This window comes from Pantherophis guttatus, chromosome 8 (genome assembly GCF_059756535.1).
Source record: "Pantherophis guttatus breed Tessera chromosome 8, ASM5975653v1, whole genome shotgun sequence".
NCBI lineage: Eukaryota > Metazoa > Chordata > Lepidosauria > Squamata > Colubridae > Pantherophis > Pantherophis guttatus.
The window spans coordinates 62,442,603-62,470,397 of record NC_142070.1 but is presented as its reverse complement, the minus strand read 5'-3'; the positions used below and the strand labels follow the sequence as shown (position 1 = coordinate 62,470,397).

Below are 27,795 nucleotides of genomic sequence, written 5' to 3'. Positions count from 1 at the left end.
CATAATTATTCTTAATATCTTTATTCTTCTGCCCATGCCACTAGAAAAGTATTCCCTTATATAAATAAAATCCTAAAAGAAAAAAACTTTAGGCTTGTAATCCATCTTCTGTAATGTCTTTCAACTGGATGATAAACTCCATTGCCCATGTTAGGGGAACATCGCATCCTAATTCCAACAGTATTTTCAGTATGTTCAATTACCATCTGCCCCCATCAGTAACAAATATCTTCATATTGCAAAAAGAAAAAAAAAGAACACAACAACCACCCGAGTGACTTTATATTTATATTCCATATAATATCTATAGAGGTGTCTTTTATCCAGATTATTAATTCGAACCACCATAATAGGGTAACAACCAGATCTTCTGCGTGCCCCAGTCCAGTAGATCTCTTGCCATGTAACTCAGCATACACGTAATATATTTATCAAGAAATCCAAAAAACAAACAAGATATTTCCAACCATTCGATTTAAGGCCTTTTTCACATCCCAAAAAATTCAGCACTGCAGAGATCTGTCACTCTCCTCAGGATAAAATAAACCAATACTTTGCCCATTATCTTTTCGTATATTCAGTCCTCTCATAAGTAACTGGCATTACACTGTTGTTTAGTTTAAAAGTTTTTGTTTTTGTGAGACCTACTTCTTCTTTTCTTGACTTTTTGTGGGTTGGATCTCCATCCTAAATTCCTTTCTGTAGATTGTGCATCGACTATTTGGTTTTCATGCTGATCTATAACTTGATCCTGTTCATTTTGCTTTTGTGGCTGAAATCTTTCTGGTTCTGTAAATTGTATATCGGCTGATTGACTTCCATGCTGGTTTGTGGCTTGATAAATCATTGCATTAGGGTCCGGAACCGCCTCTCTTATATTAAATAATCCAGCTGAGACCTCTGAGAGAGAATCCAAAAGCGGTTCATCTGTGGAGACCTCTATAACTTCTTGTTTCTTCATTACTTCCATCTCCTTCTGCTTTTCTTGAGTTTCTGTCTCTTGTTGATTTTGCTTTTTAAGGACCTTGTAGTAAAATTCTTTCGCTTTTTCAACAGTATTTAACTGATATCTTACTCCTTGATATCTCAATATTATTCCCACTGGGACATCCCACCTGAATAAAATATTTTGTTTTCTTAGCTCTGTCACCAAAAGTCCAAATTTCTTTCTATCCCTTAACATCTTAGGCGGCAATTCTTTATATATCCAAATTTTTCTCCCATACAGTTGTAAAATAGAATTGAAGGATTTTTGCACAATATCATTTCTAATTTCTTTGTCTGTGAAATAAATCACCACATCTCTAGGCAGTTGCCTTTGCTTTGCAATCCAAGAATTTACTCTATAGGCCTTATCAATTTTACAGAATACCTCCTCAGGATGAACCTTTAGGATCCCAGCCAGAACTTGAGCAGATGTTTTTCTTAGATCATCACTGTTATTTTCCTGTAAGCCCCTGATTCTGATCGCAAATTCTGTAAGCCTGTATTGCATCATTACAACTTCTCTTTCAATTCCTTGCTTTATATCTTCTGCATTATAAGTCTCATGACCAGCTTCCTCTTTAGACTTTACTTCTAAACTATTGTCTTGAATATTTATTAAATCCTTTTCAATTCTTAATATTTTATTGTCCAAATTATAAATCTTATCATCATTTTTCTCCATTTTAGACTCTAGCAATTTAATATTTGTATACAACTTTATAACAACTTCTGAAAAGCCATTAGTCACTGTTACAATCTTTTGTTGCAAGTTATCATACTTTAGTTGTATCATTTCTTTAATTTCCTGCCTTAATTTTTCAAATTTCTGGTTCATAGTCTCATGATATTTTGCCATTTCCTCCTGAATAAATTCTTTTAAATTAAAACCATTCTGCAGAGTCTGTAGGCTCAGAGCTTGTTCATACAGTTGTGAATGGGGGAGCACCCCCCCCTTCTTGTCTATCAGGTTTTATTAGCAACGCCATCCTGCCAGCAAACTTTTTTTCTTCCCCAAGCAAGATCAAGTACAAATCTCCAGGAAGAGAGGAACTTAGAATAACTAATTTTCTTCCAAATTGTAGCCAGCACTATATATTCCGCTACTTTGTATCTGTTACGGAAGGACTCTCACTTTCAGCTTTCTTCTACTTCCCAAGCCTCAGCGGTCGCCATTTAAAAAAAAATTTTTTCTCTTTCACTCTGAGATGCTTATAAATTCATTAAGGATACTTGCAATTTAGGGTCCCAAGTCCAAGTCTCATCTTTTTTATAAATCCATCTGTTAGGTTCGTTGATTAATCCGGTTCCAGCGCCTAGCTCTGCAAAAAGGCAGAGTGCGCCCGATGCCCGGAGCAACGACGAGGGGAAATAGGGAGCCTCAACCTGCTCGTCCCCAAGAGTTAAAAAAACCTCTGGGGACTTCGCAGAGGGCTCTACCTGCCCTCGCCTGCTCAGACTCACATTTCCGTCAGGAAATGAAGTTTTTCGAGCCGCCTTTCAGGTGTAAAGGCGGCTCTTTACAGGCAATGGGGCGGCGGTCACGGAGGACCATCTGGCGGCGCCGGAAGCCAGACAGGAAGCCACATCGCTGTAAATTGATATACTTTTCTATCTTGATTATTTTTCAGTTGCTTTTCCTGGCCAGTTCAATACTTTGACTGAGATTTGATGGTTTTGATATAGAAAGCAAAAGTTTGTAGATGTCCACTCTACTATTCTCCATGCATTCATTTCTCTGAATACAAAGATTTAAATCAGAATCACATCAGTTCTCAAAAATCCTAATGTTAATGTTTATGCAAATAATCAAACATCTTTGAAAAATCTAACTACATAAAATCTACAGTATGTGCGCACAAACTTGATAGTAAAGTATGATGTTACAAAGAAACACAACCCCATTTGTCCCTGAAGTGGCATTTAAATGTACATCTGAAGAATCTACAATGTCAAATCAATAGAAATTGCTAGTTGTAATCTCACAGTGCAGAAAATAGTCCCAGATTGTACTTTTGCAGTAATAATAAAGAGCAGACGAAGCATGCCATGATTCTGTTCAGAGAAAACAATATGATAATCATATCTGAATATTTAAACAGTACATAAACTTGCAATCATCAGCTCTCCAGCAGATTTACATTCTGTAATCACCACCCATAATTTGAATTGCAGTTCCAATTAATAGACAATGAAGGGACTGTATGATATCAAAATGATGAGAAAAAGAAAATAATTCATGATTACTATGAAAAATTATATAAACAAGAGACAATACCAGAAGAAAAAAAAACAATACTTAGAAAAAGCTGAATTACCTATTATACCAGAAACATTTAAAAAGGCAGTAGAAGAAAGGCTAACAATTATGGAATTCACAGAAACAATTAAAAGACAAAAGGATGGCAAAACACCGGAACTAGATGGATTACCAGCAGAGTTATATAAAAAGTTACAAGAAGTTGTTAGTAATACAATGCTGGAAGTATTTAATGAACTATTGTGAGAGGCAAAAATGCCAGCTTAATGGACAGAAGCATATATGACTCTCATATAAGGTGACCAGATTTTAACATTGGTAAAGAGGGACACCATTGTGGGCGTGGCTTATTTTGTGGGTGTGGCTTGGAGGTCATGTGACTGGGTGGGCGTGGCTAGCTGGTCATGTGACCGGGTGGCCATGGCTATGTGTATAGGGATTACTCAGAGGGCTGAAAAAAGTCATTTCTGACAGGTCCTCGCACTTTTGACTGGTCCTCACACTTATGACCATTCTCACATTTATGCCCGTGCAGCATTCTTAACAACCATGTCACTCATTTCACAACTGCTGTTTGAGGACTGGTCAAAAGTGTGAGGACCAGTCAAAAATAACTTTTTCAGCCCTCTGAGTAGTCCATATGCATAAAAGGATATAGCAATAGAGAGGGATGAAGGAAGGAAAGGGAAATTAGAGTAGGAGTGAGGGTAAGAGAGGGAGGAAGAGAGGAGGAGAAGGAGAAAGGAAGAGGAAGTAGGGAGGAGAAGAAGAGGGTGGGGGGAAGAGAAAGTAAGAAGGAAAGAAAAGAGAGAGGTGGTAGGTTTGAGGAGAAAGATTGCTGTACAATAAAAAAGATGAAAGGGAAGAAAGCCAACCCCAAGCAAATATAAAGATATTAAGATAAAGAATGAATTGTTAAACTTTAAAGAATAAAAGAGAACAAATATGAATAAATAGCAATAATTAGAAACACACATACAAACATACAATGTATTTTCTTTGAACAGAATATTTGGCCGGTTCACAAATTTAAACAGTGTTTAGTCATTTCAATTAAATTTACAATTTCTATATTTCCTTTTTGCCATATTTATTCCTCATCTATTTTTTTAAAAAAACAATATTACCCTTCATCCTCATCTCTAATCTTAATCAAATTCAATTTTTCCCTTCTATTCTATATTATACCCCTTCCCATTGTCATCTATTTTTATATCTATATCCATCCTCACTTTGGTTAATTATGTAATTATGTAATACAATTGTTTAATACAAATTCAACATTTTAATATAAATCAATTAGTTATATAACTATCTTTTATGTATATTAATCAATATGAACATGAATATTCCAATTATTTCCATGCAAACCAATTTCTTACAAATCAATTAATTATATTTACCAATAATAATAAACCAAATAATTTCCCCCATATATTCCTCCAAACCACAACTTAACCATTTCTGCTTTCAACACAATATACAATTAATAGTATCTCAATTATTACAATTCCCTAGTTAAATAGAACTTTTTTTCTTTTGTGTTTTAAAATCTTGAACTCTCCTCTTTTGCCCTAAATTTCCCATTGTTTGCAGTTTTGCACCTACCTTTTTTAGTGAGGAAAAAGAAAAAGAAATCTCTCTCTGCCTCATTTTGTCACGTTGCAGCAAAAACCCTGCTTTTTACTTTTGCTTTCGCTTTTCAGCATAGCTAGGGGAAAAAAAAATCTGCTCCAGGAACTTTTTGCAGCCAGCAACAGAACAGAGCCCTGCGCAAAACAGCTGAGAGCAAATCAGCTGAGAGTGGGGAAGCCGAGCTAATCAACTTGTGCTAATTAACCTATGCGGAAGCTGTAAGGGGCTGTTTTTTCTATTTTTGCAGGCATCGGTCTACTCATTTGTTTTCTTTTAACACTGATCACCTGTAGGGCGGCCCTTTGAAGCCCCGCGGCAAGAGTTTAAACAGTTTTTTTTCCTCTAGCCATCAGCTGGGATTCAGGAGGCAGCCGGGACTCAGGAGGCAGAATGAAAAATCGGGACTTTTTTAAAACGCCGCGGGACGTGGGACAAATTGCTAAAAATCGGGACTGTCCCGCCAAAAGCGGGACGTCTGGTCACCTTACTCTCATACCGAAAGAAGACTCAGACCTGCAACGGATAAAAAATTACAGACCGATTTCCCTGTTAAATGCGGATTATAAGATATTTACCTCAATAATGGCAGAAAGATTAAAGAGATTTTTAAATGAATTTATACATACAGATCAAAATGGCTTTTTACCTAGGAGACAGATCAGAGACAATATGAGAATAATTTTGAATACATTGGAATATTATGAAGCACATCCAGAGAAACAAATGGCACTGATATTCCTTGCTGCACAGAAGGCATTTGATAATGTGATCATGTTGCAGTTCATGTTGATGCAATTAAAAGTTATGGACTTTGGGGAGAGATTTATTAACATAATTAAGACGATATATTATAAACAATCAGCAAAGGTGATGGTTAATGGAGATATGATGGAAAAGGTTAATATTATGAAAGGCACAAGGCAGGGATGTCCTCTTTCTCCACTATTATTTGTATTGATGCTGGAAGTATTAAATAGAAATATAAGACAGGATAAGGCGATAAAAGATATGGAAATTAAAAAGGACAAATATAAATTACAGGCATTTGCAGATGATTTGGTGTTTGTTTTAGGAGATCCACAAGAAACAGGGCTAAAACTATTAGAAAGAATAGAAGAATAGGGTGAGGTGTCAGGACTGAAAATTAAAGAAAAAATTAAGATAATAATGAAAAACATCACAGAGAAGCAGAAAATTATAGTAAAGAAAATGTATATTTGATTATTCATGTAATAACTGCAGCTAGAATTGTATTTGCACAGAATTGGAAAGATGAAGAGATTCCTTGAGATGAAAATGTGATTAAGAAAATATTAGAATGCGCAGAAATGAATAGATTAATACTTGCAATTAAAGGAAAGGAAGAATCTGATTACTATAATATATGGGGTTTATTTTATCAATGGTTAGAGAATAAATATGAAAGTAATGTATAATAAAGTTAAATAAGTTAAGAAGAGAAACGTTATAACTATAGATATGTTAAGTATTAAGTTTTAGTATTAAAATAAGAGTAGATATAAACAATGAATATGGTGGTAAGCTTTAACTGTTATGACACAAAAAATTTGTACCCAGACGACACACTGTTTAATGAATGATGGCATGTTTGTATTAAAAGAAAATATTTTTTTAAAAAAAAATTGAATTGCAGTTCCCTATACAGATAATATTTCTATTTAGGCAAATTATGAAAAGTTTGTCTGTACGAGAAGCATATAGCTGAGAAATCTGGCCCTAGTTATATAATGTATCTATCATTTAAAGTTTGTGAAAGTTGCTTGTGCCCTTATTAAAAAAATATTTTAGCACTAGAAGGCTGAGAACAGACAGATAATTCAAAATGCTGCCACTTTGTATATAAATGACTAATTTGTATGATTGCTGTTACTAGTCAAATTATGATTTTATGACTGTATAATTTTGGCCAGATGCTCCAGTCTCCAAAATCTGGAGACAATTTAATGTCTAGGGTGCTCTCACAGATATCCTTTATTTCTTTATTAATAATAAACAGTAATAGCAAATGGATCAATGGTATTATCAAATCAGTGTGGACAGTGTTTCCCTTCACCCTTCCTTTCTTCTGCAATGATTCAGTAAAAGAGCTTAATTGAAGAGTTATGATTGGGCCAAAGTTTATTCTGATGGTTTTGTAGATGACTGAGGATTTGAACCCTACACTTTCCAGTACAACTTTTTACTGTTGCAATTGTAAAAGAAACTTCCCCAAGATTTTCTTTTAGAGTTTACAGGTTCTGCAAGTAACATCTCCATTCCAGAATGACTTTTATAATTTTAAGGCAGGAGCATCAGCACCACTGTTTTCATCAAAATTTTGCAATATATCTTGTGATTCACAATGAAAGTTTACGTACTTGCATATGACATCACAACACAAATGTAAAAAGTACAGACTTTGCAATATGATACCATAATGCAAAATACATATATTGAGTTTTGCTACATTAAAAATATGATAACTTTTAAAAAGTTAACAAAACAAAACTATGTTCCAGTGTAAATCCACTGTAGCCAGGGAAATTTATGGATGAAACTAAATGAAACCTGAAAGCATGCATAGAACATAAATACAACATAATTTGTATAATTTTATATATAACAAAATCAGATTTGTATCCATATACATGGTTTAAAATCACAATAAATACCTGAATTATAAGTAATAACTGAATTAATAATAGTAATTAATTAATGAACTTCAGTTTATTTGCATTATTGCATATCTATCCTGCATTCTGCAAAGTTAGCAGTTTTCACATAAATTAGAAAGATTGCCTTAACTTTTTTGGTTTTAAGAAATCTAGGGATTGTTCCAAATTTGAAAACAATTCAAATGTTATTTTTCAGCTAAGATATAGTTATGGAAATTAAAGAGTTACATTAGCTGTTTTTACACATGCTTTTACTTATACTAAAATAGTATATAGAACAAAATCATTTTTATTAAAAATCAAACTTGTATTTGTAATCACCAGATAATAAAATGAACTGGATTATTCAGGATTTACCTTGATGGGTTACAATAAACAGATGTTCATCATGAATTTTGTTTCCCTTATTTTCACTCTGAAGTTCCTGTGCATTCAATATTTTATCCAACTTTAAAAGAAAGAAGACTAAGGTGATCTTTCAATAATTCTGCAGATAATGTCATTTAATTCTGTATCACATAATGAATATATCTTTATTAAAAATTCACACTTCAATCTTGATAATCAGTCTTTTATATTTTAAAAACAACAGATTTAAAGTCGTGCCCATACGTATCATGTCTTTAAATGTATTATTTAATAGGGCTGTTCTTAGATTAAGGATGAGTAGGACACCAAAGTTTGGGAAGCACCAATCTTTCCTTTCTCTGAATCATTCTAAAAACGCAAAATGTTCACACTGGAAGGAGATGGAGCCATAGTCAACATGGCCTAGGGATACCATGTATTTTTGAGCCAACACAAATGTTTAACATGGCAAAATTATTGCAGCCGCCCCATCCCCACATTAATGTAATTAAGTATCAAACAAACCTGATTTTCTGCTGAAAAATATAAATAATTTCACAACGGAGTGGGGATGGGGAACCCAACAGCCAATAAAAGTGACTCTTAGCCTAAAAGTAATATAGGAGATTATGAATCTGAATTAAACATGTTTGTTCTACTGGTATTTCTACAGGTAGAGCTTTTTCAGTAATTTTTTTACTATTGATTTTTGTCTGGCAGGGAAACCCAGCTGGAAAAAGATGAACAATTTTAAAATAAAAGCATAACATGTTATTTTTCTACTGCCCCACAAAGACTTCACTGCCACCTTATTCTTTAAAAAAATAATAATCCATGACTATTACCTACAGTACAACTGGCAGAGCCTAAGATATTACTCTGTTACAAATCCAATATGCTAATATTCAAAACATATTTTGCTGAGAGAACAGAAAAAATTGGTAGTTCATATTAAGTTACGAAGACTGATTATTCCTGATTTTTTAAAAATTTGTGCACAATTTGCTTGCAGTGGATAAATTAGTTTTTGCACCATCTAAGAAAGGAAATACACCACAAATTAAATACAACGTATCTTACCATAAATTAGTGGAACTATACATGCTGCGATGGCTAGGCCCTTATAAATTAGATGTAGAATGGAGAATCATAAAAAAACCCAAAACCAAAGTTAATTTGAAGCAAGTGCTTAAATGGAAAACTGTCCTTTATAAAGTAGGACTCATAAAGTAGTACTGCTTGGGTGAATCACTCTGGGGAGCGGGACAGATGGTTATTTGCCTATTGGGGTTACTGAGACAGTTTAAGTATCCATAGCTAAAACTTGAAAGTCTTTTGAAGATTCATTACAATAATCAAGAGTTTCATAATCATAAAACATACTTAAATGGCTACAGAAACTGCAGAAATATTGAGTTGCAGATTAGCCATTTTTTAAACAGTACCACTACCTCATACTTACATGTAGATATTCGCCATAGATAAGACCACCTTTGCTAGCCTTGTTTAATCCTTCCTGTGATTTGTCATCTGCCCCATCTTCCAAAGCCAGTTTAGTAAAATTAAATCTATGAATAAACAAATGATAACAGAGCTAAGTACTGCCAACAGAAGAGAACATTATAACAGATTATATCACTATGCTGGTTATTTGAATTTGTAACAAGACAAGACTGATTCTGTTTTTGTCAATTAAAATCACTGCAAAAAAGAAATAAAAACAGGGTTCCAAAAACAGCAAAAGCTGCTTCTAGGATTTTTTAAAAAATATTATTTTAGTTACTTATATATCTATTTCATTTGTTTTTGTTTATCCCAATATCTCTTTCTTATTCACAAAAAAGAGAAATGTACTTACTGGTATTTGTTCTTCCAAAACGGACATCCAGTCATGGCTCCAGTATCAATTATCGCCTGTTCCAATATCCTGAGATAAAATAAATTGCATTTCCTAGTGCATTCTTTTATGTAATCTGATCAACAATTTAGGCCAGCCCTCTTCTTGAAATGCCCACCCTTGCTATCATTCAGATTCAATGGATATCTAGAAATTAACTTCATGAAATATTTGTCTTGTTAACTCATTCAACTCAAACACAAATTGCAAAACAAAACAAAACAAAAAAAACCTCACAAGCATAACAGGTAACTGGAGCACTTTTAATGGAATTTCAAAGTCTTCAGTTATTGCAATTTTTTCATCTTCAGATATCTACAGAGCTGAAGGAAATAATATATAAGTGATATAAATTCTCTGCATAAAAGTCAGGTATACTTAAATATGTATAAATTATAAATTGTTTATAAATCCTAGGTTCAAAACATAAATAGAAAGACAGCTCTGAAAACAGAATGTTTTCAAGCAATCAAATGTTCACATTTCCAAATTTAATAAAATGTTTTGAACAATTGTTAATTCTTTCTGAGTGAAAACATGTCCCAATATTCTTCTCCAAAAGATTTTGAATTCTTCACTAGTTTTCCAAATCCTAGTTGTACTTATTGCACATTGTTACTCAATTTCATCTAATCATTAACAGAGCATTTGCTGAAGTGATACATTATCATGTCCTCTTACAGCATCTCAATTTCACTAAATATTTGATGTGTCATATCTATAGAAATGAACTGACCAAAAAAGTCGATCATTCCATTGACCCTAAACTGCAATACCCATAGCTATATGGACATATGGAATTAAGTATTGGTTCCACTTTTTCAAGAGAATAATTACATTCTGTTTTTTAAAAAATTTAAAAAGAATAACAAGGTGCAGTCTAAGTCAGCACATGAAATGTTAACCCTGTGGTACAACAAAGTATTTGTTATAAACTTGACATAACATTACATGAGTATAACACAACATTGCTTGTTTTCTAACCTATCAAGAGATATACATGCATCATATGGAACATTATCAGTCATTGTACAGATAATGTAGCAGCCATGCATCTCTTCCCACATTGCTCTCTATATGAATCTATTTTTTTTTAACTTCATTGCAACTTTATAGAAAAAAAATAAAGAAACATACAAGAAATGATGCTAACTGAAAAATTCAGATACTGTTTAAATAAATAAATTTCATTTTTCTGCAACTGGAGATATACAGGTAGTCCTCCAGTTATGACCAATCGCTTAATGAGCTTTCAAAATTACAGCGGGTTAGAATAGATGTTTTATTCCTGTTTTAATAGGAGTTCTGTGGTTCCATAGAGACAGAATTAAAAAAAATGATAAACATCATAAATCAGAAAGCAATAAAAAAATATTGCTAGTCTTGTTAGGCCATTGGTAGTCATGCTGGCTGCTATTTCTTACAGGCAACTTCTTTGTTATTCCTATACATCCATGATGGCAAACCAATGGCACACATGCTAGAGGTGGCACACAGAGCTCTCTCTCTGAGCACACACGCTGTCGCCAGGTGCTCTTCTGGTTTCTGGCATGCACATGCATGCCAGCCAGCTGGTCTTCGCACATGTTGGAGCGCTGGAAACCCAAAGACCAGCTGGCACACACGAAGCTGGCCAGTGCACATGCACATGCAAAGACTAGCTGGCCAGCGTCCATGTGCATGCCAGAAACCCCAAGACTAGGTGGCCGGTGCACATATGCACACTGGCCAGCTGGTGTTCAGGTTTCCAGGGCTCCAGTGCATGTGTTCCAGCTTGGGCACTCAGTGCCGAAAAAGTTCGCCATCATTGCTATAGAGATCATAATTTTCAGCAACTAGAGAAAGATCTCATTAATTCAGTTACTCAAAATCATTTTCAGACTGTTAGATAGCAGAGTAGAATGCTACAGAAAACAGTTAACTTTCTATGGAAAGTTGTTAAAGGTTTTGCTGATTGCTTGAATAACAGGGGACTTTGCCTCAAAAAAACCACTCACTACCATGCAAATATTGAGACCAAACATGAGATAAGATGAAAGAAGTAAATTGACTAGTGAAGCAAGCATTACCGTAGTGCAGTGAGCACAATGTATGTTCCCAGGACTGACCCTGAGAGAGCTTTGGAGAAAGTTGCAATGCGCTTGAAATGTTTAATGTGACAGAAAAAAATAGAAGTATATTAATTGGGATATATTACTGAAATCATATTATTTTCAATGGCACACAAATGTCCATAAAATTTTTGAGGGTTTTTGTTGTTGTTGTTAGCTCTAATCTGGCCCTTAGCAACACTCAAATATGACCCTTATCCTGAAAAAAAAGTTGCAACTTTGCCATAATATTTTATTTTTCACTGATAATAATGGAAATTTCTGTAGACTGCTGTTTTAGAACAGTTGGAAAAAACCAGATTAGGGAAAGACAATTTACAGCCCTTCAGAGTCAATTTGTATATTTACTATAGTTCTCTTATTATTTGTGGAAATTTTCAGATACAGTAAATATTATGACCTTTTAAATTCTTTTTCTCCCTGCATTTTCAACTCTTAAAATTACTCTTCTAATTAATTTCACTATCATTAAAAAGAAGTGATATTATTTTTCCTCCACAATACGTTAGAACAACCTTATGGCTAATTTTCAATAGAAAACTACAAAATAAGACAGAACTGATCTTTTTTTCCTACTGCTCCCATAGCAATCCTTCAATCTAAATCAGTACAGGTAGTCCTCATTTAGCAACCACAGTCAGGACTGGCAACTCAGTCATTAAGCAAAACTATTACTAAGTAAAATTGAAAAAAGTGTGTATGATATTATTTCAGCGTTCCTTTGCTTTACCCGTGAAGATAATAAATATGATGCCTGTTGCAAAGTTACTTTTTTGTCACCATGATAGTTGTGCAAGGATACTAAATTAGGCTGTTGCTAAACAAGGACTGCCTTATTAGGGCTGATGGAGATTCCACAAAGAATTCTCATAATGTGCCTAGCTCTACTTTGAGCACATGCTGCCAAGTAAGGGTTTGGTTTTTCTCTTGCTTTGTCATTAGGCAATCACATAAGAGTGCAGTACCTTTTAAACTTCTGTTTGAATGTTAATAAATAAATTTAAGTTCACATCTACTACTGTCCCTGTTTAAGGGCACTGGTTGTAAAATGGAAAATGAAAAACTTTCCCAGCTCGGGGATACCTCTGTTCATCATAGGAGTAAGTCTCTGACATTGGCAGGTTCTAAATGAATGCAAACTAAAGTAAACCCAAGTTTCTGATCATCTGACTTGATCATTAAGTAAAAGGGGTGGGAAAGAAAACCACCTTCTGGCTAAACCAATAGAAACAGCAAGTTCTTTGCTTTAGTTTGGTTGAAGTTTTTTTGTTTTTACATTTTACATAAATGGTGCAACTGATCTTTCCAGAAATCCTGAATCCAATACTTTGTCTAACTGAAGCAAATTAGGCTTTTACTGATGATTCAATGTTTCTTTTTTCTCTCTCTCTCTTTTAAAATGTTTAGGTAAAGAAAACACATATGTGCAATCATCAGTAATCTTGTTTTTTGAGACTTTTTAGCTGATTTGTTTGAACAGCATTCAAATAACATTCATTTCAGTAATGAAGCAATCATTTCCAGAAAATTAAGATGTATTTCCCTCTCCTTTTTTTTTTTTTTTTACTGAATTTCAAATTCATTTATGCTCCAGCATATTTCTAGCAATATTCAGGCTTTATGGCAAATATTAGAGATGAGATGCTATTCCTCAGCCAAAACATATTAGACTCACAGTTGTGAAGGCACAGATTTCAGCAAGCCAGTATAACTGAATATTGCCAGTCAAATCAAAATTGGAACATGGGACCAGCTGAAGCTCATACTATTACTATTCAGCACTTTAGCCAAAAGGAAAGGAACAACCCCGGGATAGACAGCCAGTGTTTTCCAGCTCTTTGCATCACCCCAATGATTTAGCATGGCCCCTAAAACCTCCTCCTGATTGTAAGGGAAATTCAACATAAGATATTTTCTATTAGTGTCTGGTACAGTGGTTGCCATCAACAGGCAACAGATTATATCTGTACAATGTTTTAAACCCGCAGCACTTTAAAAGTATTCCACTTTTGATGTGATTTATTTTTCACTTTATAAATCACTTTTTTGATATGTCCATATCCATTTTGTAATGTCGCCTTTAGCTGGAAAACGTTGCATAAGGAGGGAACTTCAAATTGATTGTCTTTTCTTTGCCTGATGTGATCAGAGGTCTCCCAGGTGATTCCTACTTGGCATAGGCAGACCCAGAAAGAAATCAAGCTGGGTCAATAGAGTAAACAGATTAAATTTACCTTTTTCCCCCAGGCTATTTTAAAAGAAAATTTCATCCAAGAGAAAACCACAGAATAAATGTCATTCTTGAAACTGAATTGAACTTATGAAGTCAGAAAATTCAGACATTAAAAATAATAATGATATATCATAGTGAGAGCAAAATGGAGTTTGTTGGGAGCTACATCTTATTCTTCTAATAGAGGGCCTCCAATGTTTTTATGACATAGCAAATCACTTTTGCTATGCAATTTGCTATCACAAATTGTTGGCCCCACTTGAGAAGAAGATTGTTTCAAGGTTTATATGGTAGGAAAAGGAGACCTTAATAAGTTATCATTTCCATTTTTTTTCTTCCATTCAGTCATGTCTGATTCTTGAAGACTGCCTTTGTACCACTCCTAATTCTTAAAATACCCCAAATACGAAATTTGACTGCAAAATGAATGAATGTCAGCAATTCAATTTGGGGCCAATTTTGGTGTTTGGGGAAGATTGACATCCCCCCTTTAGGATAATGGAGGTCCACAAATCTATCCTGAGAACTAGAGGCAACCTATGGGCCATAGACTGTTCAACTATGCTTTTAAATGTTTCCAAAAATTACTATAGAGTATGTGCACATCCCACAGTTTCAGCATAAAGAAAAGTGACTGCAGATGGGTTTCCTTTCTTTATCTATATACTTCATACAGCAATGACCTTGAAATAATGCTTTATTATTGGAAGTCTTTCTGCAATTAGCCCATGAGTGCAAGTGCTTCCAACTAAACTTGCATATAAATTGCAAACTTTTATGCTGTGAAGTCTGGTGTTCAGTGTCATGTTTTTAATAGCACTTTCCCTCTTTACACTTTTAATTATTTCACAAGGGTCATTAACTGGGAAGAGAACAATTACTCATACAATCTGCCTGCTATTGATCTCGTCATTTGCATATTCAATTGCAGTTCTAGACACGCTTGTCTTCTGTGATGCTTCTGGCTCCTTCTGAAGTTAACTTTAGAAATTAAAAATCTGATTACTGTGGGTTGACAAGGTTCAGGCTGGTGCTCAATCCAGACTATGGCTACAACAACCTCATTGTTCTCCTGGTTTATTTTATTTTATTTTATTTTATTTTATTTTATTTTATTTTCAAACTTCTATACCGCCCTTCTCCTTTCGGACTCAGGGCGGTGAACAGCCAAGATAAAAAACATTTATACATAAAAGTTAAAAATAGATTTAAAATAATTAAATAAATTTGGCCCGTAATTTAAAACCTATCAATTTAAAATCCATATCAAATTTTAAAACCAACCATAAAATCAGGACAGTCCGGCTAACTGAAAAAAATAGGTTTTTAGGCCCCGATGAAAAGTCCGGAGGTCGGAGATCACTCGTATCTCTGGGGGTAGATTGTTCCAAAGGGTAGGTGCCACCACAGAGAAGGCTCTCCCCCCTGGGGGTCGCCAGCCGACATTGTCTGGCCGACGGCACCCTGAGGAGGCCCTCTCTGTGGGAGCGAATTGGCCGGTGGGAGGCAATTGGTGGCAGAAGACGGTCCCGTAAGTACCCTGGCCCTAAGCCATGGAGCGCTTTAAAGGTGATCACCAACACCTTGAAGCGCACCCGGAAGTCCACCGGAAGCCAATGCAGCTCACGCAGGAGAGGAGTCACATGGGAGCGCCCCTTGCTCCCATAATCCCCCGCGCGGCTGCATTCTGCACCAGTTGGAGCCTCCGGGTGTACCCCAAGGGGAGCCCCATGTAGAGAGCATTACAATAGTCCAGACGAGAAGTGATGAGTGCTTAAGTGACTGTGCGTAGGGAGTCCCGATCCAGAAAGGGGCGCAACTGGCGTATCAGGCGAACCTGATAGAAAGCCCCCCTGGCCACGGCCGTCATATGCTCTTCTAAAGACAGCCGTGTGTCCAGGAGGACACCCAAGTTGCGGACCCTTTCCGTGGGGGCCAATGATTCGCCCCCAATAACCAGTGATGGCGTCAGCTGGCTATACCGGGATGCCGGCAGCCACAGCCACTCGGTCTTGGAAGGGTTGAGTCAAAGCCTGTTTCTCCCCATCCAGACCCGCACGGCCTCCAGACACTGGGACATCACTTCCAAGGCATCGTTGGGATGGTCTGGGGTGGAGATGTACAGCTGAGTATCATCAGCGTATTGATGGAACTCCACCCCAAAACCACGGATGATCTCACCCAGCGGCTTCACATAAATGTTGAACAGGAGGGGCGAGAGGACCGACCCTTGTGGCACCCCACAAACAAGGCGCCTTGGGGTCGACCGCTGCCCCCCTGTCAACACAGATTGCGACGGGTCAGAGAGATAGGAGGAGAACCACCGCAAAACGGTGACCCCCACTCCCAATCCCTCCAACTGGCGCAACATGATACCATGGTCGATGGTATCAAAAGCCGCTGAGAGATCTAACAGGACCAGGATAGAGGAATAACCCCTATCCCGAGCACTCCAGAGATGATAATAATAATAATAATAATAATAATAATAATAATAATAATAATAATAATAATAATTTTATTTGTATACCGCCCTTCTCCCGAAGGACTCAGGGCGGTGTACAACCTGTTTAAAAACACAAACAAAACAATATAAAATTTAAAATAATTAAATAAAGTGGCTCAGATTTGAAACCCCAATAAATTTAAATATCCCAATTTAAAAACTATTGTGTTGTTAGTCCGGCCTGGCGGAATAATAGGGTCTTCAGTGCGCAGCGAAACGCCCGGAGGTCGGAGATCTTACGAATTTCCGGGGGCAGTTTGTTCCACAGGGCTGGGGCTCCCACAGAGAAGGCCCTCCCCCTGGGCGTCGCCAGTCGACATAACTTGGTTGATGGCACCCTGAGGAGACCCTCCCTGTGGGAACGGACTGGTCGGTGGGAGGCTATTGGTGGCAGAAGACGGTCTCGGAGGTACCCGGGTCCTATGCCATGGAGTGCTTTAAAGGTGGTAACTAACACCTTGAATTGCACTCGGAAGACCACTGGGAGCCAGTGCAGCTCGTGCAGGAGGGGTGTCACATGGGCACAACGAGTTGCGCCCATAACCACCCGCGCGGCAGCATTCTGGACCAGTTGGAGCCTCCGAGTGCTCTTCAAGGGGAGCCCCATGTAGAGAGCATTACAATAGTCCAACCGGGAAGTAACAAGGGCATGATTGACCGTGCGTAGGGCGTCCCGATCCAGAAAGGGCTGCAACTGGTGAATCAGGCGAACCTGATAAAAGGCCCCCCTGGCCACGGCCGTCATATGCTCTTCTAAAGACAGCCGTGCATCCAGAAGGACACCCAGATTGCGAGCCCTCTCCGTGGGGGGCAGAGATTCACCCCCAATAGTTAGCGATGGCACCTGCTGACTATATCGGGGCGCCGGAAGCCACAGCCACTCGGTCTTGGAGGGGTTGAGTCTGAGCAAGTTCTTCCCCATCCAGACCCGCACGGCCTCCAGGCAGCGAGACATCACATCAAGGGCATCGTTGGGGTGGTCTGGGGTGGAGATGTACAGCTGAGTATCATCAGCGTACAGATGGCACTTCACCCCAAAACCACGGATGATCTCACCCAGCGGCTTCACATAAATATTGAACAGGAGGGGCGAGAGGACTGACCCTTGCGGCACCCCCCATGTGAGACGCCTCGAGGTCGACCTCTGTCCCCCTGCCAACACAAACTGCGAGCGGTCGGAGAGGAAGGAGGAGAACCACCGCAAAACGGTGCCCCCTATTCCTAACCCCCTCAACCGCTGCAGCATGATACCATGGTCGATGGTATCAAAAGCCGCTGAGAGATCTAATAGGACTAGGACAGAGGAGCAACCCCTGTCCCGAGCCCTCCAGAGATCATCCACCAACGCGACCAATGCCGTTTCTGTGCTGTACCCCCGCCTGAAGCCCGACTGTACGGGTCTAGATAGATAGCTTCATCCAGGTGTCGGGAAAGTTGTCGTGCCACCACGCTCTCATCAATAGATCATCCACCAATGCGACCAATGCCGTTTCCGTGCTGTACCCAGGTCTGAAGCCGGACTAGAGCGGATCCAAATAGACAGCTTCATCTAGGTACTGGGGAATCTGTCGTGCCACCACACTCTCAACAACCTTCGCAATAAAACGAAGGTTGGAGACTGGACGATAGTTAGCCAAAACAGCCAGATCCAGGGATGGCTTCTTGAGGAGAGGCCTCACCACCGCCTCTTTCAAGGTGGCCGGCAGGACACCCTCACTCAAAGAAGCGTTGATAATCCCCTGGAGCCAGCCTCGTGTAATCTCCCAGGAAGCCAGCACCAACCAGGAGGGACACGGGTCCAATAAACATGTGGTCGCATTCAGCCGTCCCAAGATCTTGTCCACGTCCTCGGGAGCCACAGGATGGAACTCCTCCCAGATAACACTCTCAAGGCCTGCCTCAGTCATCTCGTCTGAACTAACCCAGTCAGCGGCCAAGTCTTCCCGAATCTGAGTTATTTTATCATACAGATACTGTACAAAATCCTCAGCTCGGCCCTGCAAGGGGTCATCCTGCACTCCCAGATGGAGAAGGGAGCGGGTCACCCTGAACAGGGTGGCTGGGCGGTTATCTGATGACGCGATAAGAGCGGCAAAATAGCTAGATTTCGCCGCTTTTATCGCCACTAGGTAGGTCTTAATATGAGACCTTACCAGTGTCAAGTCAGATTCGGAACGACTGGCCCTCCAACTGCTCTCTATGCGTCTTTTCCGGCGCTTCATCTCTCTCAGCTCCTCGGAGAACCAAGGAGCTAAGTGAGTTTGGTGCCGGGTCAGAGGCCACAAAGGCACGACCCGGTCCAAAGCCCCGGCAGCCGCGCTATCCCAGGCGGCCACCAGGTCTTCAGCCGAGTCATGAGCTAGAGTTTCAGGAAATGGCCCAAGCTCCATCTGGAACCTATCAGGATCCATCAGCTGCCTGGGGCGGAACCACCTGGTCGGCTCCGCCTCCCTGCGACGGGGTGCGGCGGTCAGAAAGTCAAGTCGAAGGAGCGAGTGGTCAGATCATGACAAGGGTTCAATATCTATATCCCCTGTATCAAGGCCACTCAACCACTGACCAGAGATAAAAACTAAGTCCAGAGTGTGTCCCCCTATGTGAGTAGGGCCGTGAATTACTTGGATCAGGTCCATGGCCATCATGGAAGCCATGAACTCCCGAGCTACCTCAGATGTTTCACCGATAGATGGCAGGTTGAAATCCCCCATGACCACAAGTCTGGGGGTATCAGCCGCCACCTCGGCTATGACATTGAGGAGTTCGGGCAGGGTTGTTGCCACGTGGCAGGGAGCCAGGTACATGATCAACAAACCCATCTGCACCCCACGACCCCACTTCACAAAAAGGGACTCACATCTGGCTATCTGAGGTACAGTGGTCTCCCTCGGATCAAGACCTTCTCTTAGAATGACCGCTAACCCCCCGCCCCTGCCCTGATGAAATGCACGGAAGCCTGGTGGGCACATCTCCACGAGGGGAACCCCCCTCATGGCCCAACCAGGTCTCCGTAATACCTGCCAGGTCCGCTCCCTCCTCCTGAATAAGGTCACAAATGAGGGGGGCTTTATTTACTACAGACCTGGCATTACACAACATCAGCCGGAGACTCGGGCCCTGAGACTCTGAGCAACCTGGGGAACGGGAAGAGCTAAGGGGACCGGGGCATGCAATCGCTCAGAGATAGCGAGTGCGTGTCCCCACCACATGATACGGCCCCCTGCTCCCGCCATACCTGCTCCTCCCACTCAGCGTATTAATGGAGAAACCCTCAATAGAGGGCATTCTAACAGTCCCCTTTCCCCCAGAGTCCATACCTCCTATGGCACCATTAACTGCCGGGCTAGTCCCCATACCCCGTGGGTTTTCCCCCAAACCCACATAACCTCCCCACCCCTCAGAACCCCTTAAAAGTCTGTTTAAAAATGTCCTTAAAAAACCCCTCAATCTCCTTTTTTCGACTTTCCACCTCTTGGGGTCCCAAAACCCATCATTAAGGTGGGCCCTCGATAACATAGAGGGCCAAGCCTGCAAGAGGGGGGAATCTCGCAGCGCAAGAAGCTTTGCCCTAGAATACATTTAAAAACACTGGAGTGATAATACAAATTTGACCTAGACATGGCCTAGGGGTCTATAATGATGGTCTTCAATGTCCAGGAAGCAAGGCTAAGTTAATCGGAAGAGTCACCACTACCCTCTCACGGTAATGGGTAGGAGTCCTCGTGTTCTGTCCAACTGGGGGAACTATCCAACCACCCTCTCACGGCAGTTGGTCATCCTAATCAAGGCAAGATGGAAAAGTCCAAAACCACCCTCTCACAGTGGTTGGCCCTATTGTCCCTGAAAGATGGACATCCCATCCGTGGTGAACGTAGTGTGGAACCGGCTCCATCAATCCTCCCGTAACTGTCTTGTCTTCCGTACAGCCAGGAAACAGGACAAAAAACAGAGCCAGGTCCCAAAACTCCGGACATAAAAAAGTCCACGTTGAAGTCAATCAAGTGTCTTACAAAGGCAGATAGAAAACCGGTTGGAGATGGGGGGGAACGACTCCATCAGGGGATTCCATTTGCAGTCCTAGCCTCCAATGATATCAATAAGGAGGACCTCACCCCTAGAACAGGGGTGGAATTAATCTGCAAGAGTTCTTCAAAGCCATAATGGAGGGTCCCACCAGCATAGAACCCCTCGCCAACCTCGACTCCTGAAACTCCGGCTGACCCGCTAGCCAACTGGAGTCCCACCGGCGCCGTCGTCGTCAACGTAAGATCTCCAACAGCCTCCTCACCGTGATCTTTGTCCCGCAGATGCCCCCTTCCTCCTACTAGGCATCTGTGGTCCGTAGTCCGGTGAAAGTCAGCCCCAGCGCCAGCGCAGCTAACAGCACCAGCGCCACCCTGGTTTCAGGCCCACGGGCCATCTGGTCGGAATTAGGCCCACCGCCATCCGCCATCACTCGCCATCCTCTGCTGCAGACGCCTCCGCCCATGGTCACCCATAGCCGCCGCCGCCTCTCTCATACCACCGCCGCCTCTCTCGCACCTCTCTCACGGCGAGCAGCAAACTTCTATGAGGCTCACAGACGTAGACGCCATCGCCCATGGTCGCCCATGGTCGCCCATGGTCGCCCATAGCTGCCTCTCTCGCGCTGCCGCCGCCTCTCTCAGCCTCTCTCGCGGCGAGCAGCACTTCCATGAGGCTCACAGATGATGATGCCGCCGCCTATGGTCTCCCATAGCCGCTGCCGCCACCGCCACCTCTCTCGCGCTGCCGCCACCTCTCTCACACCTCTCTCGCAGCGAGCAACAAACTTCAACCAGGCTCACATTCCGGGAGCGCTGGTGAGCCCAAAAACCCACGAGTGCATCGGCTTCATGCTCTGCCAGCTGGGCAAGGGGTCGTAGATGATCTACGACCCCTGTAAATCCCCCCATAATGGCCAACTGTCGACCCTCTCCTCACAGTGTTTCGGGTAGGACCGCCATCTTGGGCATGCGCCAATCAGGTGCTTCCTATGCGCTTCCTATTCATACATTTTAAATAAGACAAGCCCAACTGGCTGGCTCCTCTGTGGGTAAGTCTCTCAGTGCCCACATTTACTTAAACATTACTTGTTTTCTCCTTATTAGTTCCTGTTTTTTTCATTTGTTCTCCCAGATGTTTACACTTATGAATACTTTCACATCCCGTTCCCACATTATATCCATTGATTCTAACCCAGACTGTTTCTTCCCTGCAATCTTTATTGTATCATCACTTCTTCAGTGCTACACTGATTAAAGTAAAACAACAACAACATGTTATTCCTTGCTAAATTTGTCAGAATATTCATGAACTGGAATGGAGACATGGTAACAAGGTCAGCCGATGTATAGGCATAGCAACTAAATCAGCCAATGAGGGCTGTTTGGGAGCTGGAGACAGCTAGGAGTCTGGATGTGGATTGGCTCTGTATTAAGCTCTGAGCTCTGAAGCTAAAAACAAGCCTGGTCTAGTCTCTCTGCTGAATTGAAACTGGAAACTGTTCTCTCTGCTGCCTGTGTTTTTTGCATGTAACTACTACCACGTTGGAAGAATCAGCTGCTGGTATTGTACATTTACTTCATGTGTTATTATGTATATAAAAAGTTAATGAATCCTGCTGCATCAGTTACCTGTGTGTGATTACTGGATTTAATTTCTGCAACAAACTCTGACAAAATTGACAACCTCTTAAATACTGGTATGAGCAGGGGCGGGTTCCAACTCCAGTCACTATTGGTTTGCTCGTGCGCGTGTGCGCGGCGCTTCTGTGCATGCACAGAAGTGTCCAGGTGGGTGGACGGAGTCTACCGCTGCTGCTACTGGTTTGTCTGATCTGGTGCGAACTGGTAGCAACCCACCACTGGGTATAAGCCAACAATGTGCTGCAGCCACCAAAAAAGCCAACACAGTCCTAGGCTGCATTAACAGAGAGATAGAATCAAGACCAGATAAGTGTTAATACTGCTTTATAATACCTTTGTAAGATCACACTTGGAATATTACATCCAGTTTTGATTGCCACAATATAAAAAAGTTGTTGAAACTCTATAAAAAGTGCAGAGAAGAGCAACAAATATAATTAGGGAATTGGAGGCTAAAATATATGAAGAAAGTTTTACAGGAACTGGGTATGTTTAGTCGAATGAAGAGAAGAAATAGGAGTGATAGCAGTCTGCCAATATTTAAGGGACTTTCACAAAGAAGAGATGTCAATTTTCTAAAGGCTGGACAAAAAATAATGGATGGAAATTAATCAAAGAGAAATCCAACCTAGAACTAAGAAGAAATTTTCTTACAGTTCTCACAATTAGTCAGTGGAATGGGTTGCCCCACAAGTTGTGGATGCTCCATCACTGGAGGTATTTAAGAAGAGATTGGACTGTCATTTGTCTGACATAGTTTAGGGCCTATTGCTTGAGCAGAAGGTTGGACTAAAAGACTTCCAAGGTCCTTTTATTTTGTCATTCTTTTTTCCGTTTTGTGTACATGAAACCTTTGTGGCAATGAAATAGTGATGGTTTCTCATGTTCTATTGAAGCAAAAAAAAAAAAAAAGGTATTCATTCAGGCTGAGGTTTTCTTCTAAAATGCCTATGCTGCAAATTTGGGACAGAAGTTGGAGAGAAAAGAACCATTTCAATACATTGGGCAGGTAGCTAGAAAGAACCTGAAAATGAAAGTATAGCTATTGGGAGAAGTAGTGAACTGCAGAATTGTGCTGGCTGAAATGCTGGGAAAACCAGTTGCCAGGAGGCATCAACTGGATATCAGCTGGAAGTCCTGACCAGCTGAGGGCATAGCAACCCACTAGCTCAGCATGAAATGGCAATATATGGCAGTGACCAGCTACTATGGGCTGGTCATAGGGGCTATTTAACACACTCAGAGTTGGGAAAGTTGATAGATTGCTAACTGCTCAGAAAATCTTACAATGGCTCAGAATTGAAAACAGTACTTTGGAAACAGAGCTTTCTGTTTCAGAATATCAGTATAAAATGCTGTTGCAATGTACTGGGAGTGTTTGGAGGACAATATTGTTTAATTTTGCACTGAAATAATTATGCGTAATCTGAACTGGCAATTTTGGTGGGATTGGGATGTATCTTGTCAAAATATCTTCTGTTGTTTTTCATGTTGATCAAAACATTGTAAATAAAAATCATGTGGGACTTAACAGAGGGTTTTAGACAGATATCTTGAATGCATAAAAATAGGCATTAGTGTCTTTGTGTATATGTACATGTGTGTGTGTGTGAGTGTGTGTGTGTGTGTGTGTGTGCTTCCTGTGTTCCTTGCATATTTTGTAATTTCCTCTCACACATTGCCCTTTACATTTAACTTCCATTTACAATTAATAGCTGCTTTAAGTAAATGGGAGATCAAATAACTGAAGGTTAAGCAAATACAAATAACAGTTGATGCAATATTAATAATCCAATCACATACTCATTTTCAGTGGGAGGAATAAAGGACAAGGTTCAACAAATCACATAGCAAATGCATTAGCTACAGAAGACATTCTGAAAAGTTTTATCCTTGACTTCTTCTTTTTTTAACTGTGGTTTATATGACAGTTTATACACTGTGGTCTCAGAAACTATAATCTGCAGACTGGACATTCAATGATATAGGAGAAGAAATGACATTTCAAGGAGAAGAAAGAGCATTCAATCAGGTAGCAGAAGAAAGGAGTACCTTTATAGGCAGGTATGCTATCCCCCTAGAGCAAAAATCAAAGATGTAACTGAGAAACTTACTAAAATAATCAACCACATGGATACCCCTTTCTTCTTCTACATATGGGGACAAATGACACAACAATGAACCTGAAAACAATAGCAAGAGATAACAAACAGCTAGGGAAGAAAGTTAAGGAATTAGGAGCACAAGTGGTGTTTTCATTTATACTTCCAACAAAAGGCCAACATCCAATAAGGAAGCAAAGGATTTTAGAAACAAACCACTGATTTAAAAATTGGTGTCATCAAGAGAATGTTGGTTTCCTAGCAGGGTAGATAAAAATTGATGATGAGTATTGTTTATTTCTCTTATCAGAGAAATATTGTTTATATCTCTTATTAATTTCTCTATTTATTTCTCTTATCAGAAACTTTCCCAGGCTTGTAGGGGTATGGTATATTTTCCATTTATCAGTAGGTGGCTCCCTCAGCTTAGGTTTCAGCATTGTTTCAAATGTAAAGTTATTTAATCCTATTTTAATTCAATTTGTAGAAGTCAATTATTCAAGTAGATAGTTCCAGCATTTTAAGGTGCCTTTCCAAAGCAATGCCTGCCCAGTTTGACAGTCCAATTTTCTATGTTTTTAAAAAGTCTTTAGCTCTTCTCCCCTTAGTTCCTTTCTTTTGGGTCTAAAATTTTTCTCTACATAATTGTTCACCGCTTTAACAAACAGCAATAACTAGAAGGAAAGATTAGAGGTTGAAAGAGGGCAGTACTATGTAAACTCAAATAATATTGTGATTGGCATTAAAATGGAACATTGAAATATTGAATAACTACTTTAAAACAAATATGTATATTAATATTAGGTTTTCATAAGTTTGAATAATATAACAAATAGATACCGCACTATCCATGTATTGATGTTGATGTATATTCTAAAAATAAAAATCCAAAAAACTTTTTTAAAAAATTGCAGAGGAGCTGTGGCACTTCAAAAAAAATCTTGCATCGCATGCTGCACCCCCACAGCCCCTGTGATCGCCAATTCTACACTACCCCCACAGCACCATTGCTTTTGCCTGCCACCCGATTGGGTGATGGCTATTTGTCCCATGCAACCAAAGACCCAGGTCCAAAAGTGTCTGAACAGAGGTCAGGACAAAGGGAAAGGGACAGAGAGCTAGGGGCTCATTGGCCATGGAGAATGACAGGAGGAGGGCCAACAGAGGAGGAAAACTAACTGTGAATGGGCTGAGGTGGGTAGCTGGAGATGAAGGAGGAGTGGCCAAGGGTCCGTGTCTAAACAACCCATTCCATTGTAGGGAGTCAAGGGGAAAATGACGGAACCACCATTCCACTATCATGGAACAGAATCTACCATCCCTTTTATATGGGGCAAAACATGCCTACAGGTTGAAAAGGAATAGAATTTGCATTGTTAATGGTGCAACATAGATTAAGTCATTTTGACACATGTTTCTGCAGGTGCTCTCATTCTTTTTTTTTTTTTTAATTTGATTTATATGCCATCCTTCTCCGGAGACTCAGGGCGGCTTACAATGTCTCAGCAATAGCCTTCATCCTTTTGTATATTTATACAAAGTCAGCTTATTGCCCCCACAACTGGGTCCTCAATTTACCTACCTTAGAAAGGATGGAAGGCTGAGTCAACCTTGAGCCTTGGCGAGATTCGAACCTGCAGTAATTGCAGGCAGATGGTCTTAATAACCAGCTTAATAACAGGGTGCCTTAGACCACTGTACTACCATGGCTCTTTTCCCTATTTTTGATACCTCTTCAAAGTATATTAGACTATGTCGTATATTTTTTACCCACCAGGTCACAACATATTTTGTATCTTATAACCTAAAATCCCATTCTTTCTGATTGCGCTATATCACTAGCCAGAAACACAGCTATCTTCAGAGAGTAAATGAATTTGAAATATTGAAAATACCATTCCTAGCTATAGAAATATTGCTTGCTGATAGATTAAGGTTAAACTGTTTTTAAACAAATTATAATTAACCATGCATAGCTTGTATTAGTGTGTAAATGCTAGTATATTATTATTAGCTGTAACACCAATCATTAAATGATGCCACAGTGTAATAATACTGTGTAGTTTTGTACTATGTATTTATGTGAAAGTGAATGTTTAAAGAATGGAATGCATAAGATTCACTCAAAGCAAGCCATAGAGATAAAAAGTTTTGTTCAGAAAGATTTCAGTTTATGCAACATCTGGAAAAGTAGCAAAATGAAGACTTTTAGAACAGCCTAAGAAGATGGTTCTCAAAACAAAAGATCATTCCCAAAACAGTATATGGTTTCCATGTGAACTAGCAATGGCACTCTAGTGGAAAATCATCATGAGAAAACTGTAGTTCTTTGACGCCACCATTTATGCGGCTATGTTCACTGAGTATTTCATCCTTATTCTTCTGAAACTCAACATATCCTGTCTTGTAAATTGTGTAGGTTTGCTTGGTTATATGAATAGATGAGTGAGTGCAATTTTTAGTTAAGAAAGTGAAAAATAGAAGTTGCAAACATGTATTTTTAGAAATCCTGAGTCTCTGAGCAAAAATTACATATGGATTTTTTTAAAAAAACTACTCAATTCACACCTTTTTTTATGCTTTCTTACAACGCCTATTCACTATGACATTATTTGCAATAATCCCCATGCTACCCCTTCTGCCTTCTTTTCTCCAGAGAGTCAAATACATGGAATAGTCACATAATCTACATTAAAACCATGGAAATTTGAGGCAGATGGCATTGCCTGAAGAAGCAGCCATATAATAGTCAATTCTGATTTTGTTGATGCTATTTGATTTTTAAATTATTTGTTGAGAAATTATGTGTTTATCTTTTTTGAATACTGATATGCAATGCTCGTCTCACCTTCCCATGTTTATTTTGTAAATTAAGAAGAGCAATTGTGATATTACTGCATACTGACAGGCTTCCTCTTGTATAATAAACAGCCCTGTTTATTCAGAATATCGTTAACTCTATTCAGATTTGCTGTTTTCTTCCAACTGGATTTTACACACTGCATTATTACTACACATGTTTATGAGTAGATTCTGAACTTCATCAGAATACATGGAAATTACTTCAAAACACAAAAGTCTACTGATTCTTTGATAGAACTGTGACATGGATCCCTTGTGAAGAATAATGTGGGTGAATCAAATTGCTAATCTGGATATTAATTGCAACAGTTGAGCATTCTGCTTTCACAGGAAAGGCTGTCAGCTAATGCAGTGAAATCACACAAAGCCTTCTATTCAGTGGTGAATTGCCCCTGGATCGGACCGGTTCACAAGAACCAGTAGTAAAACCAGCGGGAGGCTCCACCCACTGACCCGGACATCATCATAAGTGATCTGTGCATGTGCAGAAGCGGGCGCGATGCGAACCGGTAGTAAAGT

The 27,795-nt window shown here is 39.6% G+C and overlaps 1 protein-coding gene across 2 annotated transcripts in view; it reads right to left on the bottom strand.

The window, feature by feature from the left end:
• Positions 1 to 27,795, bottom strand: part of TDO2 (tryptophan 2,3-dioxygenase) — a 60,788-nt gene that overhangs the window by 14,472 nt on the left and 18,521 nt on the right. The window contains exons 1-4 of one of the 2 annotated variants that reach the window (XM_034432873.3): positions 10,037 to 10,343; positions 9,761 to 9,829; positions 9,365 to 9,470; positions 7,912 to 8,002 (exon numbers count right to left, since the gene is read on the bottom strand). In XM_034432873.3, coding sequence (XP_034288764.1) covers positions 7,912 to 8,002; positions 9,365 to 9,470; positions 9,761 to 9,795 — 232 coding nt within the window. In that variant the 5' untranslated portion in view covers positions 9,796 to 9,829; positions 10,037 to 10,343. Of the gene's footprint in view, positions 1 to 7,911; positions 8,003 to 9,364; positions 9,471 to 9,760; positions 9,830 to 10,036; positions 10,344 to 27,795 lie in introns of those variants that run through there. The other variant, XM_034432872.3, reaches the window with a different exon arrangement.